Raw genomic sequence first — 19,083 nt, 5'->3', positions numbered from 1 at the left:
TAGCACATTAACAGACTAAAGAAGATGCTGAAAATTAATTTAATAAATTCAAGTTTCATTTGTGATAAAAAAAATATTAGTAAACAGTGTTAAAAAGCTCTCTTAATGTGATAAGGAATTTGTGTGGTAAATCTATAATAAACATCACACTAAATGGTCACAAAATAGAGAGAGTAATCTAATATTTATTTATTTGTTTGTTTTAAAGTTAGCTCTACATCAGATGTGGAGCTTGAACTCACAGCTGTAAGATCAGGAGTCCTATGCTGTACTGACTGAGCCAGCCGGGTGCCCCAGTATTAATCTAATACTAAGAAATGTCACACAGATGCCTACTCTCACTGCTGTTTATTCCATGTGTCATGGAAGTTTTAGACAATAAAATAAGCTTTTAAAAAGTACCAGAAAGGAAATCACAAAATGGTCATTGTTTTCAAATGTTTTATTATCTGCTTGGAATCCACTGAAAGTACTAGGAGGTATAATAATAAAGTTTGGTAAAGTAACCAGGTAAAGGGGGGAACATTTTCCAAGTAAATATTCTAGTGGTGAGCTTGTAAAATACTAAGACATAAATACTAAATATTTATGTTAGGCAATGAATGCCTAATTTATATTAGGCAATGAAACAGCTAGGTGGAGAATGAAAACGGGGTTATGTGACAGGAAGTCACTGGGAGCTAAAGCTGGAATGGCAGGGGCAGCCTCATCAGGAAGTGATGTTTAAACTGATACGTGAGAAATGTGTTTTCATATCTTCTGCAAAGAAGATGTCCACATGGCCAACAGGCACATGAAAAAGTGCTCCACATCACTCGGCATCAGGGAAATACAAATCAAAACCACAATGAGATACCACCTCACGTTAGTTGGAATGGCTGAAATTAATAAGTCAGGAAACAACAGATGTTGGTGAGGATGCGGAGAAAGGGAAACCCCCCTACGCTGTGGGTGGGAATGCAAGCTGGTGCAGCCACTCTGGAAAACAGTATGGAGGTTCCTCAAGAAGTTGAAAATAGAAAAACTACCCTATGACCCAACAATCGCACTACTGGGTATTTACCCTAAAGATACAAACGTAGTGATCTGAAGGGGCACGTGCACCCGAATGTTTATAGCAGCAATGTGCACAATAGCCAAACTATGGAAAGAACCTAGATGTCCATCAACAGATGAATGGCTAATGTGGTGTGGTGTGTATACACACACACACACACACACACACACACACACACACACACACACAATGGAATACTATGCAGCCATCAAAAGAAATGAAATCTTGCCATTTGCAATGACGTGGATGGAACTAGAGGGTATTGTGCTGAGCGAAATAAGTCAGTCAGAGAAAGACAACTATCATATGATCTCCCTGACATGAGGAAGTTGAGAGGCAATGTGGGGGACTTAGGAAAGGAATAAATGAAACAAGATGGGATTGGGAGGGAAACAAACCATAAGAGACTCTTAATCTCACAAAACAAACTGAGGGTTGCCAGGGGTAGAGGGGTAGGGAGAGGGTGGTTGTGTTATGGACATTGGGGAAGGTATGTGCTATGGTGAGTGCTGTGAAGTGTGTAAATCTGGCGATTCAAAGACCTGTTCACCTGGGGCAAATAATACATTATATATTAACAAAAAAATAAACTGAGAAAAATTGTGATCTGCCCATATGATTGAATATTATTTGACCATCAAAAGGAGTGTGGTATTAGTACATGCCATAACATGGGTGAACCCTGAACAAAGTATGCTAAGTGGAAAAAGCCAGACACTGAGCTCACATTTGAAAAGCCCAGAGTAGGTAAAAACATAGAGACAGAAAGGAAGTTAGTGGTTGGCAGGGACTGGAGGGAGCGAGAAATGGGGAATGACTGCTAATGGGTATAGAGTTTGTTTTTAAGGTGATGAAAATGTTCTGAAATTTTATAAAGATGGTTGTACGACCTTGTGAATTAAAAATAGCACTATATTTTAGTCTAAGATGGTGAATTTTATGGTATGTGAATTACATCTCAAAAAAAAAAATCCTTGGTGAAAAGCAGACTTACTCATGGTGTGCTCAAGATCATACTTTTAGTGACCTGAAGGCATTTCAGCTCTCAGGTAGCAAGCCTTGATGCATGCTAGATGCGGGAGAGCTTTGTTACCTTCTAACACAGCAGAGTCTGGAACATCGTAACATTTCTCAGGGCTGGCTTTTCTGAATTGAACTTGTGCCCTTTAGCATTCCTGCTTATTTTGTGTGTGTAACTTTATATAAGGACTGAAGACCAGCTTGAGAAAGTAAGTTAAAATACCAGGAAAAAATATAAAGAAGAAATATATATATATATGTAAAATAATAAATTTGAGCTCTATATGTGGGTCCATGATGGAGAATAATTTTTTTTAATTTAAATTACCTTTCCAGAGTGATTTAAGGGCCCATTATAGTAAGAAATATTTCACACAGGACTGTCAATATGGAGAAATTAGGGCATGTTTTAATCTGCTGTATAAACAGTAGTGTCTAATACATTAAATAAACCTAAGTTAAAATTTTCGTGTGATTTGATAATTGGACAGTAAACACATTCCAAATTACATTATTTTTTTCTCTCCTGTCAGCTACTTTAAGACCAGAGATATATATATATATATAGTATATTTAATGAGTATACATATATGTATCTGTACATGGATTTTAGGCTAGTATTTCAAGTGTTGCAGGTCTGTGGTGGGAAGACTGGTCCTCACCACGTGTCTCAGTGATGGGAACTTTAGGTTAGAAATAGGGCAGAGGAGAGAGATGTAGGAGGAAGAAATTCTTGCCTGCAGTACTTTTCAGAGAGTGGCCTTAGTGTAAATGGCGGACAGAGTCTGTTATCAGTACACAGTATCAAGTTCCGGATTTATCAGAAAAATTAAACAGATACAGATTGAGTTAGGAAAAAGAAAGGCAGATGGTCAAGTTAGGAAAGCTTACTACTCAACATACAGCATGGTATTTTAAAATAATAGTGAGTTAGGAAGATATGCATAAATTACTATTTATGAACTTACATTTATTTCTTTGGAAACCATTTTAGGGAGATGTGGGAAGACAAACACACTCAGTCTTGATGCTTTCATTCTTTATGGTGCACTTACTGAGTTCAGTGTCAGATACATCCCAGTAATTCCCTAGAGTACAGTTTCAGTGCACTGAAATATACATGCACACGTTTCATTTTCTGTGCCTTTCAATTCAGTATAATATTAGGTGATTATTACCACTTCAAGGCATATGAGATACATACTATCTCTCATTTTTTGTAAAAATAACTTGTTTTCTTATTAAAAAGCTATACATATTTATTACTGAAAAATTGAAACAATGGAGACAAGTAAGAAGATAAACCACAATTCTACCTATCAAATAAAAAAAACACTATTAAAGATTCAATGCCTATGCTTACAGATATTTCTAGGTGTATAATTTTTTTCTTTATAAAATCAGAGTTATGCAAAACATTTCATTTAAAAATTTCATTTAAAATACATAAGGAACAACCATCCACATTAATAGTTTCGGCAATTTCATGGTGTTCCCATATAGATTGCTGTGATCTACTTAATTACTCCCCCATTACTTGACATTTAAGTTTTTCCAGTTTTTCAAAAATACAAGCAGCACTACAATGGCAAGAATTGTAATTAAATCTTTCACACTATCTTTATTATATTCTAAGTGTAAACTCATCAAACTGAAATTACTGGTTCAGAGGGCATGAGTATTTAAAAAACTTTTGATATACATTACCAAATTGCCCTTCTAAAATATTCTTTTACACTGTCATCATATAAGAATATCCTCTCTCTATGTAAACCCACATTCACTGAAGACAGAAAAATATCTTCACAAATTTGGTAGAAATGTTAGTTATCTCTTTGTGGATCTTTAAATATATTACCCTTTTATTAAATATTATAGCATATTTCCAGTTTGTAATTTGTCTTAAATTTGCATGGCTTCAAAAAATAGATTGTCACATGTATTTGGTTTTATTTTCATGGCTCCTGTCATTGATATAAGACCTGAAAAATGTATCCAAATATTCTACAGCCCAAGGTTACAGAGCAGTTTACCTATATTTTCTTTGTGCTTCCTTTTTAAAAAAATAAATATTTAATCTGATAATTTGTATAATTATTTAAATTATATTTTATTATATTTATATAGATGTTTTTATATATTTAATTATAATTATTTTAATTATATTTTTAATTATCTAATGATTTATGTAATAGTAATTATATAATTATAATTAAGAATAAGAGGTAAATATATAACTATTTTTATCCCATAAATGTTTATCCAGTTGTCTCAAAACAATCATTGAACAAACTATTTTGTCCCCACTTACTTGTGTTTTCTTAAGTTACAAAGTAATTCAAATTATTTGAAGACTTGCATTGTGTTCTACAAAACATGCTGATCTAGACATTGAAGAATCTTTCTGTGACTGCAGTAAAAATGCAAGTGCTACATCAGATCCAGTCTCCTAAAGGAATTCTTGATTTCTTTATAAAGTGAAGGTGGAAGCAAAATTATCATTTGACTGCCTGTGAGGGTTCTATTCCCCATCTTGTCATCCTTCCTTCAAACGTAGCATTTCTTGGAAAATTCTAAAGCAAGATCACCTGCTTTCATTTCCTAGTTGCTCCCTACTTGTAAAAGAATATAGAAAATACTCTACATTTTAAAATTCTTGTTGGCTTATTATACCACTTAGGAAAATAAGATATTAACTGCTTTTGCACTTAGAAGAAAATCAATAGCATTAAGGAAAATGGGAAATCCTTCCTAAATCATTGATTTTTATGAAAACCAGTGGAACATAGAGCTGAATTCACTGAATACTTTATTAGATCAGTTCTTTGTTTTACCTTTATGTACACAAAGGAGCAAAAACATTAAATCATATCTTTCTCCAGGGTAGATCAAGCAGTCATTGAATTAAGCTTATTTTAGGGGCGTTAGAAATTCCTTTTGCATGGGAAACAGATGTAGTCCAATGCCTAATCATTTTAATGGTGTTTTGAGGTCTACTACTCACATCTAGAAATTTTATTTTTTAATTAACGAAGCTGCTGAGAATATAGTCATGTGTTCTATAAAGGAATTAATGAAAGGAAGGAATAAGATAAAGAAATATGTGGTGTGACATAAAAGTAGGGTGGGGAATTCTCATTTTTGGGTGGTTAGATCAGTCCCTCAGACTTCCTTGGCCATGAGTCATCCTGGGGTCTTGGTAAGATACACAGTCTGGTCTAGAATCAGGGCGTAGGCCTGAGAGTCTCTGCTTCTGACAGACTTCAGGTAACGCTAAGGCTGCTGGTCCATCCTTGCGCCCCCTTGGAGTGGCAGCAATATACAGGAACTTGAGTTCTTTTTGGTTCTCCAATTCTAGGCTTAACTAACAGAAAGAGATTCTTTGTTTACTTGGTAAAGAGATGCTTTGGGCTTCATTTTTCCAAGTATACATCTGTTTCAATGTGTGAGTCTTCCACACGTCCAGAATCTGGACCCTCAAATAATTTACTTACCACCTGAAGATAATAAGGAAGGTGATAGTGTGTTCTCAGAGTTCTCCAGGCAGAAATAGCCAGTAGAACTTCAGTAATGCTGAGAAATGGGAATGCCATTTGTGTGCGTGTTGGGGAGTCTGGTGCAGAGTCGTGCACTGGGTAGCAAAGACCAGTCACCACGGAGTGTATCTGCAGCCTCCTATCTGAACTCCATCATAAGAGCTGCTTCTGATTTGCCAAGAGTTTGAGAAGCCGTGACCAGTTTTGGTATGTTTTCTAATCTATGGTATTATGATTAGTATGTGCAAGAGGGTGTGTGGGCATGAATGTGCCTGTGTATGAATTGGCTGATAATTTAAGGTTTTTGGAATCAGTGTTGTAAGGCAAATGTAATGGACTAAAGATAATCCCGACTTTGCAGATTTCCACTTGCAGGGAGGTTAAAGGAAGATGAAGTTCTAGTATCAGACTTGCTGTGAACTGACGGTGAGGTCTTGGAGAACTTACAACCTGGGCTGCACGCCCTCACTATTGAGTGAGTGAGTTGGATGGAATGATCTCAAGTGCCCTTCAGGTCAATAATTTTATAAAAAAAGAGCATGGTTTAAAACCTAAACTTAGTTTTGAGCCAGAGTGTCACCTTAAAAAAAATATATGGTATCCACAATAGCCAAACTATGGAAAGAACCTAGATGTCCATCAACAGATGAATGGATAAAGAAGATGTGGTATATACATACGATGGAATACTATGCAGCCATCAAAAGAAATGAAATCTTGCCATTTGCAACAATGTGGATGGAACTAGAGGGTATTATGCTGAGTGAAATAAATCAATCAGAGAGACAATTATCATATGATCTCCCTGATATGAGGAAGTTGAGAGGCAACGTGGGGTGTCTAGGTGTAGGAAAGGAATAAATGAAACAAGGTGGGATCAGGACAGAGACAAACTCTAAGAGACTCTCAATCTCACAAAACAAACTGAGGGTTGCTGGGGGGAGAGGGAGAGGGAGAGGGAGAAGGGGCGGGATTATGGACATTTGGGGGGAGGGCGTGTGCTATGGTGAGTGCTGTGAAGTGTGTAAACTTGGCGATTCACAGACCTGTACCCCTGGGGCTAATAATACATTATATGTTTATTAAAAAATTAGAAAATTAAAAAAATATATGTTTTGATTTCTGATTCTGAAAACTGTTTGTGATAGGAACACAAAAGGAACTTCTTTCCTTTTAGCAATTGTCAGGATAATTTTTATTTCTATAAGTCGATTTGTTTTTTTTACTCTCTGGCTTTTTTCATGATTTTTCTCCTTGTTTGGTATACTGACGCTTTACCAGTGTCTCTACATACGGAATTTATTTCCCTTTACCCTGATGGTAACTCTTGCTTCTTGTATATGGTGATGCAGATTTTCACAAGTTTCAGCACATTGTCATCCATTATATTCCCAAGTATTACTCCTCCCCTAGTCCTTCTATTCCCTTCTCCTAGAATTCCTATTAAGTATAGATTAGTTCTCCCTGTTATGGCCTCAGTTTCTTAACTGATTTCATGCTTTCTGTCTTTTTGTTTTTCTCTGAGGCAATCTAGAAGGTCGCCCAACATGTGTTTTCTGTTCAGTTCTTTCTTTAGCTGTATCTAATCTGTTTTTAAACTCATCTTTTGTTTTAGTTTTTTTTTATTTAACTTCTAAAATTTCTCTTTGGCTCTTTTCCAGTTCACTCATGTACCTCTTTCATTATTTTAAAGACACCTATTATATTGACAACAAATTATCTGAAAAAGAAATAAAATGATCCTGTTTATAATAACATCAGAAACAATAAAATACTTAGGAATAAATTTAACCAAGAAGGGGAAAGATCTCCACCATGAAAACTACAAAACACTGATGAAAGAAAGTGAATAAGACAGAAATAAATAGATACTCGGCGTTCATGGATTGGAAGAATTAATATTGTTCATATGTCCATGTTTCCCAAAGCCATCTATAGGTTGAGTATGATCCCTATCAAGATTCTAAGGGCATCATTATAGGAGTAGAAATAGCAATTCCTTTTTTTTTTTTTTTTGAGAGGGGGAGCACATGCATGTCCACATGTGGGGGGAGCAGGGAGGGACAGAAAGAATCCTAAGCAGGATCCACTCCCAGCACGAAGCTGACACAGGGCTTGATCTCATGAACCCAAGATCATGACCTGAGCAGAAATCAAGAGTCAGATGCTTAACCAACTGAGCCACACAGGTGCCGTAGAAAAAAACAATTCTAAAACTTACATGCCATCACAGAAGACCTCAAATAGCCAAACCAGTCCTGACAAAAAGAACAAAGCCAGAGGCATCTTGCTTCCTACTTTCGAGCTGTGCTACAAAACTGCAGTAGTCAAAATAGTATGGTACTGGCCTAAAAGCAGAAGCCTCAGGCAATGGAACAGAATTAAGATCCCAGAAATAAATGCATGCATATGTGGTCAATTAATGTATGGCCGCTGGAGTTTGAAGTAGGCTTTTAAGAGTAGCTAAGATTTAGTAGTTAAAGCCGGGAATATTTACACCTCATTGCTTTGAAAACAGGATCTCAGAACGCATGTATTGAGAAATTTTGAAATGCCTTTATCTGTCTTTCCCCTCTTTTTTTTTTTTTTTAACTTGTCACAGGGATCTGCATGATGTGGAACCGTGAGTAGCAGTCCAGACCGAGGGGAGCTTAAGTAAATAGCCCAGGAACTCTCAGCCTCAGTATTGCTGTTTAGAGAACAGGCATAAGGAGCCCTGTGGTAGGTCCAGCAGGGAGGAAGAGATGAGAGAAAGGATATGCAGGTACCCTGCAAAGGATGGCCAGCCACCCCATTTGTCCTTGTGTTTCCTCTGAGCAACTGTTGTCAACCAAAATGGCGACGTTAATTGCAGGAGTTGAAAACACAAGAAGGTCCCTGTCCCGCTGTTCCAGTGCAGACTGAGGTATTAACTTACTAGTCCACCTGCAAGCCCTGCAAGAGCACTTCTCATTTCCCGGGCGGCCTGTTTAGGCATGGCGTGTTCCTTCACCAGCCTTGACCGCGGCTCTTCCCCGCTCACTGGGATGACCTTTCCCTCCTTTATCCCTTTCTTCTTGGCAAATCTCACTTTTTCTTCTGAGGCTCAGGTCCAGAATAATGTCTCCTGTAAAAAAACTCGCGGGCAAAAGTCGTTTCTTGTTTTCCTGGGGTTCTGTAGCCTTTGAGCAGACGTCTTCTTGCACCGTGAGCTCTCTCAAGGCTGGGGCTACAGTTTATTTATCTTTCTCTGCATCTTCCCGTAGTGCCAGTCGACAGTGACGGGCTTCTAGCAGATGCTCGTAAATGTTAGCCGCGTGTTTGAACGAGTCCCCGAACCAAGGCTTGCACACATCTGGTTCCACAACATCTGCCGTACGGTGAAAACAAACATGAATCCCGAGAACAGCTCTTGACAGCGAAGTTGTTATTTTATACCCTTTCTTGGGAAGCTCCCACTTTTTTGTTGTCATAGCTGGTAAATCCACATTGGAGCAATTATCCCCAATTGAATGACAACGAGAAGACAGTTTATAGTCTTTAGAAACCACAAGGAGAAAGCTAGTGATCTGAGAAAATGCTGCCTAGACAGAATGTAGACTCCATGGTATTTAGTTACCCTAAAGAGACATTCACAGTGAAATTAAATTTAACTCTAAGAGAAGCAACTTCTCTAGGAAGAGTAGGAGGATTTTGCATTTTTATGGAGAAACGAGGAAGTCAGCTTTTTTCTTAATCTCATATTGTAACCAAAAAAACATTTCATAAACCAAAAGATCCCAACCATTTGCCAGAGCTGGAAAAAAGACAACTAGAAAAAATTTTTAAAAAGCCAGGTTCTGACAAAGTTCAGTTGACACTTTGGTATCTGTAATGTTCTGATGTTTCATCTTCTTTGTTTTTTTCATGTTGTTTAGAAAGTTACTTCTGTGGCTGCATTGACTTACTTGTTTTAATTTGATACGTATGGATCAATTCTATATGCTGAGTGGGGTGCTGGCTGGAAGGAGGAAACCTGTATGTGGTGGGAAAGAGTTGAGGTTAAAAAAAGAACAAGATCTGCTGCTATTTCCCTAGAATCTAGGGGTCCCTAACTCCCAGTCACTTTCCCACCTTGAGAAATGGCAGGGGAGCTGAAGGATCACTCAGACAAGCATTGTAAATAAATTTGAGGGAGCAGTAGCCTCCTAGGGAAGCTGTTAGGGAAGTGGCATACTATTTCATTAAAGACAGAATGAGAACTTACTTCCTCCTGATTTGAAAATATTGGTCACAGAGGTGTTTAATATTTCATTATGGAGTTAGTTTCAGTGTTTATTTGTTCTCTCTGCTGTGGTCATGTGTAGACAAAAGGATACAGAAGCAAAGAGGAAATGGTGAAAAAAATATTTTAAAGCTGATTCAGAGGCTACAAAGATTAGAAAGATGAGCTAAGTTTGTCTTTTTACTTTGTTTTTAACACTGGATATGGCAGATTGTCCATGAGCTTGAACGGAGTGAATGAATCTGAACTTGAGTGATGCCAGTGGTGGTTCCAGTCATGTTCGCAATTGTGGTCCTTGCTGTGTACCAGGTCCTTCAGGGGAATCAGAGATGGAGAGATCCCAATTCCTGCTCACGAATGGTGTGACATCTTACAAAATTTGTAAGATGCAGGTGCAAATTAGAGAAGAAGCTGAGGGCCATAAGGGAGGTATGAAGAGCTCTTGGGGCAGTGAGGTAAGGGAGATACATATGCCAGTTGGGGTCAGTCATGGAAGGTACCATGGAGATGGTGGCCTATGAAATGAACTTTATAAATTGGGTGATATTTTCAGTAGCAGGAGGGGAACCATATCCCTTCAGAAGTCACACTCTTGAACTTCACATCCTTACTGCCTCCATGATAATGAACCCTTTTTGGAGATCAGCTGGTTGTTAGTTTGGCTATATAGCATACGTGTAGGGGTTAGGGGTTGTTTGGGGAGAAGCAGAAAAGGGGCTTGAGGGGTTTATAGTTTCGGGAGTGGTCTGTGCTTTTATATTCAGTGTGTGGGGTAGAAGGGTGGGGGTGGGGGGCTTGTGAAAGTTTGAGCAGAGCTTTGCAGTGACTGCACATGTGCCTCATTAATTTTAATCTGGAAGCTTGGAATGATGTGAACTCATTTGTAGTTGCAAGAGAGATTACAGTGGAGAGACTCAATCCTGTGGTTAAGCCCCATGTCGGGCTCCACCCTGCTCACACATGTTCTCTCTCTCTCAGTCTCTTTAAAAAAAAAAAAAAATGTAATGAAACCATAGAATGAGCAAGGTCAAGGCAGTCAGTGAATGTGTTCTTAGACTTGACCCAGAAAGATGATCCATAAAAGGAAATACTTGATAAATTGGGTCTCATCAAAATTCAAAACTTTTTATAGACGATCCTGTTAAGAGAATGAAAAGTCAAACTACAGGATGGGAGAAAACACTTGCAAACCACATATATATATAACAAAGGACCCATATCTAGAACAAAAGAGAAACTCTGGAAGCCCCACAGTTAAAGGAAATAGTGGGTAAAACACATGAACAGAAGCAGACATACAGATGGTAAATAAGCACATGAAAAATATTCAGCATCATTAGTCATCAGGGAAGTGCAAATTAAACCCACAATGAGATAACACTATACAACAATAGAAATGTGTAAGCAAAAAATAGTGACAGCACCAAATGTTGTCAAGGATGTGGAGAAACTGGATCATTCGTCCATTGCTAATGGGGATTTGAAACGGCACAGTCACTCTGGAAAACAATTTGATAGTGTCTTATAAAACTGTATGTGCAATTACCATCTTTATAAAAGTTTAGTTAAATGATATTCACATAGGGGTGCCTGGGTGGCTCAGTGGGTTAAAGCCTCTGCCTTCAGCTCAGGTCACGATCCCAGGGTCTTGGGATCGAGCCCCACATCGGGCCCTCTGCTCGGCGGGGAGCCTGTTTCCCTTCCTCTCTCTCTGCTTGCCTCTCTGCCTACTTGTGATCTCTGTCTGTCAAATGAGTAGATAAAATCTACAAAAAACAATGATATTCACATAGAAATAAACAACAGAAAAGTATTGAAGTCAAATGCCAAACAGAGAAAAAAGGCAGGAAGGGACAAAATAACATCCCCACCAATAGTGAAAGCATGCTAGGAAAGTAAGTGCTCTAAAATGTGTCTGAAAGGTAAAATTTTTTTAAAAAATCAGAGAAATTAAGAAAATTTACACAGGACATGCGAGAATAACATAAAGAAGAATTAGCAAACTCATAAAATGATAGAATTCAAGAATATACTTAGGAATAAAATAAATAATTAAAAGTAAAATAATTTTAGAAGTAAAGATTAAATTAGAAGCAACAAGAAATATTTCAAATAAGGGAGAAAAGATGGAAAAATATTTAAATGTAAAAAGAAGTAAAAGGGAGTCAAAAGAAAGTTATAAATATCAATGCTCAGCACAGATGATCCAACACATACATACACGAGAGTCTGGGAAGAAGGTAAGAGAGCAAAGATGTAAAACAAATACAAAAATTATAATTGAGAAAATTTTGCCAACATAAAAAAAAATGGAAAATACCTATTGAAAGAATAACTTTATACCTGAAAATATGGACGTAGAATGGCTAGCAGAAGGCACATTCTGGCAAAAATTACTGACCTTTAAAGAAAGAGACGGCCCTTTGGACATCTGGGCAATATTAGCATTTTACCCACAAGTGCCAGAAAAGTCAATTACCATCAGTCTTTTTGATGGTAATGCGATTCCCTAGAAGAAAATGGATAAACATACCAGAGATCCACAGAGAAAGAAAATGTGAACCGGGGATTCTATATCCAGAAAAACCTGACCTTCAAAAATGTAAAAGACAAATAAAACGATTGGTGTGTGAGAGTTCAGGGAATGTTGTTTCCATGACCCTTCTTAAGCAATCTACTGAAGAACTTGTTTCCCTGAGCCCTAGAGATTCTACTAGCGAGGAGGGTATGTGCTATGGTGAGTGCTGTGAATTGTGTAAGACCGACGAATCAAATAATACATCATATATATATATATATATATATATATAATATAATATATTAAGATTCTACTAGACAATGACTGTGGACAACCACACTTAGAGAGGCATGTACTTGGAACGGGCGGGGAGCACGGGATCGTAGCTGGATGGTGGCTGAAGGGAGACATGGTACTGTGTGCTGGTTGTCTAATGCCAGGCTGCAGATCTAGTATAACTAGAATACAACATGTAGAGGAAGGAGTTAGCATTTTCCAAAACACTCTACAAAACCCCCAAAACCCAACCCAACCCAAACCGGACCAACAACAACCATTTCAGCAGTCACACTGGGTGATGATAGTTTCGGGCTCCTGACACTCATGTCTTTTTTTTTTTTTTTCCTTTTAAATCCATTTTTTAAAAATTTAATTTCAGTGTAACAAAATTCATTGTTTATGCACCACACCCAGTGCTCCATGCAATCCGTGCCCTCCATAATACCCACCACCAGGCTCCCCCAACCACCCACCCCCCGCCCCTTCAAAACCCTTAGAGTTGTTTTTCAGAGTCAGAAATTGGAGGGGGAGATGAACCATGGGAGACTATGGACTCTGACACTGATGTCTTAACGGCCAGGCTTCCATTTCTTTGTCTCTATCTCACCCATGGATGCTACCCGATTCTCAACTCTGAAACCTCTTCCAAAGCCCTGTCTTGCATTTCCCATGTACCTTCCTGTTCTCTTCATTTCTTTTCTGATGTTCACACTTGGCCCCCTTCAACTCGAATCAATCCATTTTCAGTGTTTACTCAGTGAGCGAGAGCCTAGGATCGAATCTTTCAAACACAAAATTCTCTAAAGGAGAGGGAGAAGCTGTGATGTATCCTTTATTGCTCTTTTGTCATGTCTCATAGGAAACCATGTGGTTAATACCATCAGCACTGATGCCAATTTTAATATTAGATATTGGGGGTTCTGTAATCCTGTCCTTTTTCCTTTACACTCCTTTCCTGTGGTTAAAGTTGCTAGAAATAATAACTGCACATTTACTTATATACTTTATTCCATCTATAGAGGTGCTGCTCTACAATCAGGTAGCACTCTATTTCTAGAAAATGTATTCCTTAGGCAGCCTAACTTCATATTTCTAGACAGGAAAATACTAAAAGGGTCACTTAGCAAAAAATTGGCACCAGTGTCATATTATTAACTGTCACAAATGCCATAAGTACTCCTCTTTCCAGGAAAAAAAAAAAATAGATAGATATATATACACACACATATATGTATGTATATATATACGTGTGTGTGTGTGTGTGTATATATATATATATTTTAGAACCTCTGTTCTAGACCATAGCTGACATGTAAAGTTCTGGGTCAGCCAGCATTGTAACTTTCATATGGGGGGAGGTCTTTTGCATTTGCAAGGACTGAGAGAGGAGGGTGCCAGTGTGGAGCAAAAGAGAAATATTGTTTAATGGAGCCAAGAGCAATTCTCTTGATCTTACTCTGTGGCATTTTCCATGTTTACCTGTAAAATGGATTGGAACATGGATTTCTTTGTGTGTCTCTGGGAATCCTCTCAGATGAGAGTAGTAGAAGATAGAACAGGCATCTGGACCACCACCATCATGATGTTCTTTTGAGAAGCTTCTGGGAGAGCAAGTGGCATTTTCCCAGGAAGAGAACAGCAAGGCTCTTTGCTTTTCTAAAGCTGCCTCAATTTTGTGCACATGGGCCTAACAGTGCTTGTGACTTCACTACTACTGGCAGATCAGGCCTTGCCCTTTGATGAAGTAAGCAAAGCAATTGTTCAAAAGCAGAATGACAGTAAGTATGCAGAAACACCCAGCCTTCTGTACCACTGAAAAGATGAAAGGAGATGTTTGTAAGGAGTCAGAATGTTCTGCAGATGTACTTCTCATAAATGGTAATAATAACTCGGTTGGGAGAAAGATGTGAACCTTAGCTCTCCACGTCACCCTTACTTGTCATGAGTGTGATCGTATTTCACAGTCTTGGATTTATATGTGTTCCCAACAACTCTTTATTGTATTCCTTAATTTTTCTGACACAGGTCCTTTAAATTTAGAAAGACACATTTCTCAGTTGGTGAAAGACGTTACCGTAAGATAGCTGCACTTAATACTGCTCATGTTAGTTAACGGAAGTCAACTAGAATGTTTGTTTTATGTACTAACATGGTCTAAGGGTAGGAAAGGAAATCAGCACCAATTAGAAGATCCACAAACAGGAAACATGACGAAATCTTCATTTCTATGAATGATCTTGAAAATGAGAATTGAGATAACACTTGTGTCAGGTGCATTTATTCATAGATCAATTGGCTACATTTACTCCGAAATTAATATTTTTGAATTAGTAAACTACCAGTTAATATCTAATACATAAGAGAATTGAAGAATGGTAATACCCATGGCGAGTGAAGTTGTGGTAAAATACACTAGTGATGGTAGCATATCTTTTATTGGATTGCTTATATTTTCTGATTGTTAAAAATAAATAGTCTCATAGAAAGCTCAAACAAGGCAGGACCATATAAAGGGAAAAATAGGGGCGCCTGGGTGGCTCAGTGGGTTAAGCCTCTGCCTTCGGCTCAGGTCATGATCCCAGGGGCCTGGGATCGAGTCCCGCATCGGGACTCTGCTCAGCAGGGAGCCTGCTTCTCCTCATCTCTCTCTCTGTCTCTCTGCCTCTTTGTGATCTCTCTCTCTCTGTCAAATAAATAAATAAAATCTTTAAAAAAAAAAAAGGGAAAAATAAAAATGATCCCAAATCTCTCTGTGCAGAGAAAACCACTGATGACATCTTGGTGTGTCTCTTTTTCAACAGCTCTCTCTGAAGATAAACACATTAAATTGCTACGATAACATTACACATGCTGTTTTGCAACCTGAACATGGGGGTCTCATGTTCCACTTAACGATCATGTACACGGTGGGAGACGGGGTCTCATGTCCCACTCTTCCGATCACCTACACGGTGGGAGACGGGGTCTCATGTCCCACTCATCCGATCACCTACACGGTGGGAGACGGGGTCTCATGTCCCACTCTTCCGATCACCTACACGGTGGGAGACGGGGTCTCATGTCCCACTCTTCCGATCACCTACACGGTGGGAGACGGGGTCTCATGTCCCACTCTTCCGATCACCTACACGGTGGGAGACGGGGTCTCATGTCCCACTCTTCCGATCACCTACACGGTGGGAGACGGGGTCTCATGTCCCACTCTTCCGATCACCTACACGGTGGGAGACGGGGTCTCATGTCCCACTCTTCCGATCACCTACACGGTGGGAGACGGGGTCTCATGTCCCACTCTTCCGATCACCTACACGGTGGGAGACGGGGTCTCATGTCCCACTCTTCCGATCACCTACACGGTGGGAGACGGGGTCTCATGTCCCACTCTTCCGATCACGTACACGGTGGGAGACGGGGTCTCATGTCCCACTCTTCCGATCACGTACACGGTGGGAGACTCCTCTTCCTTGCATCTTCTCACGATAGTAAACAACTCTGAGATGAACGTCCTTAACTATACACCCACTCACACTGGATAAAGTATATCCTGGAGGAAATGATTATGAGCAGAATGTCTAGCAAAGATTACATAGACTTTACCTTTTGAACCCCATGGGCAGACTACCTCCTACAAATTTATCTTCCCAGTAATTGCTAGGCACTGTTGTCTCATATCCTTTCCAGTATTTGATATTGTTAGTATATATTTTTTAAAATATTGACAGTGAGAGGTAAAAATTCAGACCTCATTATTTTCGTACACATTTCTTTGAATATTATTATAATTCATTGTTTACATTCTTTTTGCTATTGGCATTTTTCTAGTTATCAATTACCTACCGATTCCTCTACTAACTTTTCAATAAGAATGCTTGCTTCTTCTTATTTTTTAGAGTAAACTGTTTCTTGGGGAAACTCAATCTTCATTGGGTGTGCTGAAAATATTTTCACAGCTTACTGCTTTTTGATTTTGTTTAAAGTATTTATTTATTTATTTATTGCCAAATGTAGGTTTTAAAAAATTAAGTAGTTACCAGCACTTACTGGATTTTTATGGCATGCTTAAAAAGCCCTGTTCCACCCATATTTCAACAGAAGATAGGAGAGGATGTCGGAAGGAGGCTATATGGGCAGGCATTTTACTATGTCTGAAAGTAGGATAAAACAGCACCTCATTTGATACCCTAACCAAATCACAACAGAAAGAACAAACAAATAACAGCAAAATAAAAGAAATTCTGACCATATCTGGATTAGGAGAACCGAACCAGATAAATTTTGAGGCTTTCTATCGCTGCTGGGATGGCATACAGTCAATATATGGAGAAGCGCTTTCACTGATCCAAAAAATATTTATTAAGTACGGGGTATTGTGCTGGGTTTTGGTTCAGAGAAGAAAAGATAATGATTTGAAAAAAGAAAATAAGATCACTCCTGCCCGCACAGAGTTCACAGACCGCAAGGTACTGTAGAAGATTAGCATCCGCCCTTCATCCGACTCCAACACCATGAGAAAACAATTGGTCGGTGCAGAAAATCCCGATTTCTTGGTTGGGGGAGGGAGAACCCATTTCTTGTGATTTAAAGAAAACACATTGTCTAGAAGAGCCCAAGCTCCCTTCTTCTGCATCTCTTCACAGCTGCCTCTCTGTAAGGAGACATTGATGCCTTTGAGACACGGACTGGGCTGTAATAATTAAACCTGTAATCATGCTTTACGCCAAGAAAATGTTTTCAAAACATCTGCACTCTTTAACCAGCCAAGATGTTCTATGAAAACTATTTGTGAAAGCTTCCATCAGGAAGTATTCATTCATTTGAAATAATGGATGAAAATATTTGAAAATATTTGGTCATCTTTACTGTGTGTGTGTGTGTGTGTGTGTGTGTGTGTTTTGAATGTGTGTATATGAATGGGCCACATACGTGTGTAAAAGAATTTTATATATAACTGTTTTTTAAAGATCTTATTTATTTGACAGACAGAGATCACAAGTAGGCAGAGAGGCAGGCAGAGAGAGAGAGAGAGGGAAGCAGGCTCCCTGCTGAGCAAAGAGCCTGATGTGGGGCTCGATCCCACAACTCCGGGATCATGACCTGAGCCGAAGGCAGAGGCTTTAACCCACTGAGCCTCCCAGGCGCCCCACTATATAACAATGTTTTAAAGGTAAAACACTTCCTGCATTTGGTTTTGTAAGGGAAAATGGAAGGCATCAAGGATGGAAAGTCAGATCTGGTCTAGAATGAGAGAAACGAGCGTAGCCCCATATATCCCAGAGTCCCAACCATATCATCAGGATTTTAAAAATTATTTTCACGTTTATTATTCCGTCATCACAAAAAGCTTGGAAAATAAATATCAATACTTTTATTTTACACAGTGAAATAATGTGGCTAAGTGTGATTCAGTGATTGAAGTCCCTAGGTTAGTAAATATCGGAGATGAAAACCAAACCCCAAGTTTATTACTTTTGCCACCACTCTACAGCCGCCCCAGTGCTCAAGGCCTGCTTAACTTGTAAAGGAAGAATATCGAGTTACTTCCCAATTACCCATGCATGAACCTGGTGAGAGCCTAGCCACTCACCGTGGGCCCTGCTTGCAGAACCCAAGCACCCTCTTTATTGCGCTTGCCTTGGCCCAGTGTGGTAAGAGCATCAATGGGCTTCAGAGTCAAATTCAATCTTAGGCTTTAATCCTGGTTCTGCCCTTACTAGCTGTGCACATTTGGACCTGAGCTCTCTGCCTTGCCTCTACCCAGGAACACTGGCGACAGCTCTTACAAGGAAGACCGTGTGAGCTCTCTGGCATATACTAAGTGCTCAGGAATCACCAGAGGGACATTACTTGGGCTCTCCCGGGATGCCTTCAAGAGACACAAAACCCACTGGGGAATAGGAGTTTTAAAGGGAGTGGGGCCCTGGACATAAAAACAGAAGCCACTGAGAGTTAATTTTGACTCTGTACTAATCCACATGCGAAGAACTGCTAGGGGGCCACAGTTAATTCCTGTTTTATCTCGGATCCTCCTACTGCCTGAAGTCTCACGAGGGATTCTATTACAAAAGAAGTGGGGAGCCTTGAAAAAAGGAGAGAAATGTAGGGATGGCATTGCTGACCCTTTTTACAATGCTCAAAAATGGATTTTCCTAATCCCCCCCTTTTATTTCCATCCTCTATAGCCGATGGCGTGTGTGTCTTCAAATGCTTACTCAACAGAGACACTGAATGTTGCCGCGTGGGGAAGGAATCCGTCTTGATCACACTGGGATACAACAGCATTTTGCTGAAGTTTGAGTCTCCCGCTGGTAAGTTTGGGGCCTGTCCTGACCCCTTCCTTGCCTTTCCTGAGGACAAGTCTCCGGACTGGCTAGCTTTGCTGTTACTGGCTGGTTGGTGTTTGGCAGCGTGTTTCCTGTTGTGACCTGTCATG

At 39.2% G+C, this 19,083-nt stretch overlaps 1 protein-coding gene across 2 annotated transcripts in view; it reads left to right on the top strand.

The window, feature by feature from the left end:
* Positions 1 to 19,083, top strand: part of LOC131812733 (histone-arginine methyltransferase CARM1-like) — a 254,032-nt gene that overhangs the window by 63,726 nt on the left and 171,223 nt on the right. For both annotated transcript variants that reach the window (XM_059142592.1, XM_059142591.1), the window contains exon 2: positions 18,833 to 18,958. In XM_059142592.1, coding sequence (XP_058998575.1) covers positions 18,833 to 18,958 — 126 coding nt within the window. The remainder of the gene's footprint in view (positions 1 to 18,832; positions 18,959 to 19,083) is intronic.

Source organism: Mustela lutreola, chromosome 12, assembly GCF_030435805.1.
Source record: "Mustela lutreola isolate mMusLut2 chromosome 12, mMusLut2.pri, whole genome shotgun sequence".
NCBI classification, from domain to species: domain Eukaryota; kingdom Metazoa; phylum Chordata; class Mammalia; order Carnivora; family Mustelidae; genus Mustela; species Mustela lutreola.
Note: the sequence above shows the minus strand (reverse complement) of the source record. Positions and strands in the feature narration are given on the sequence as shown.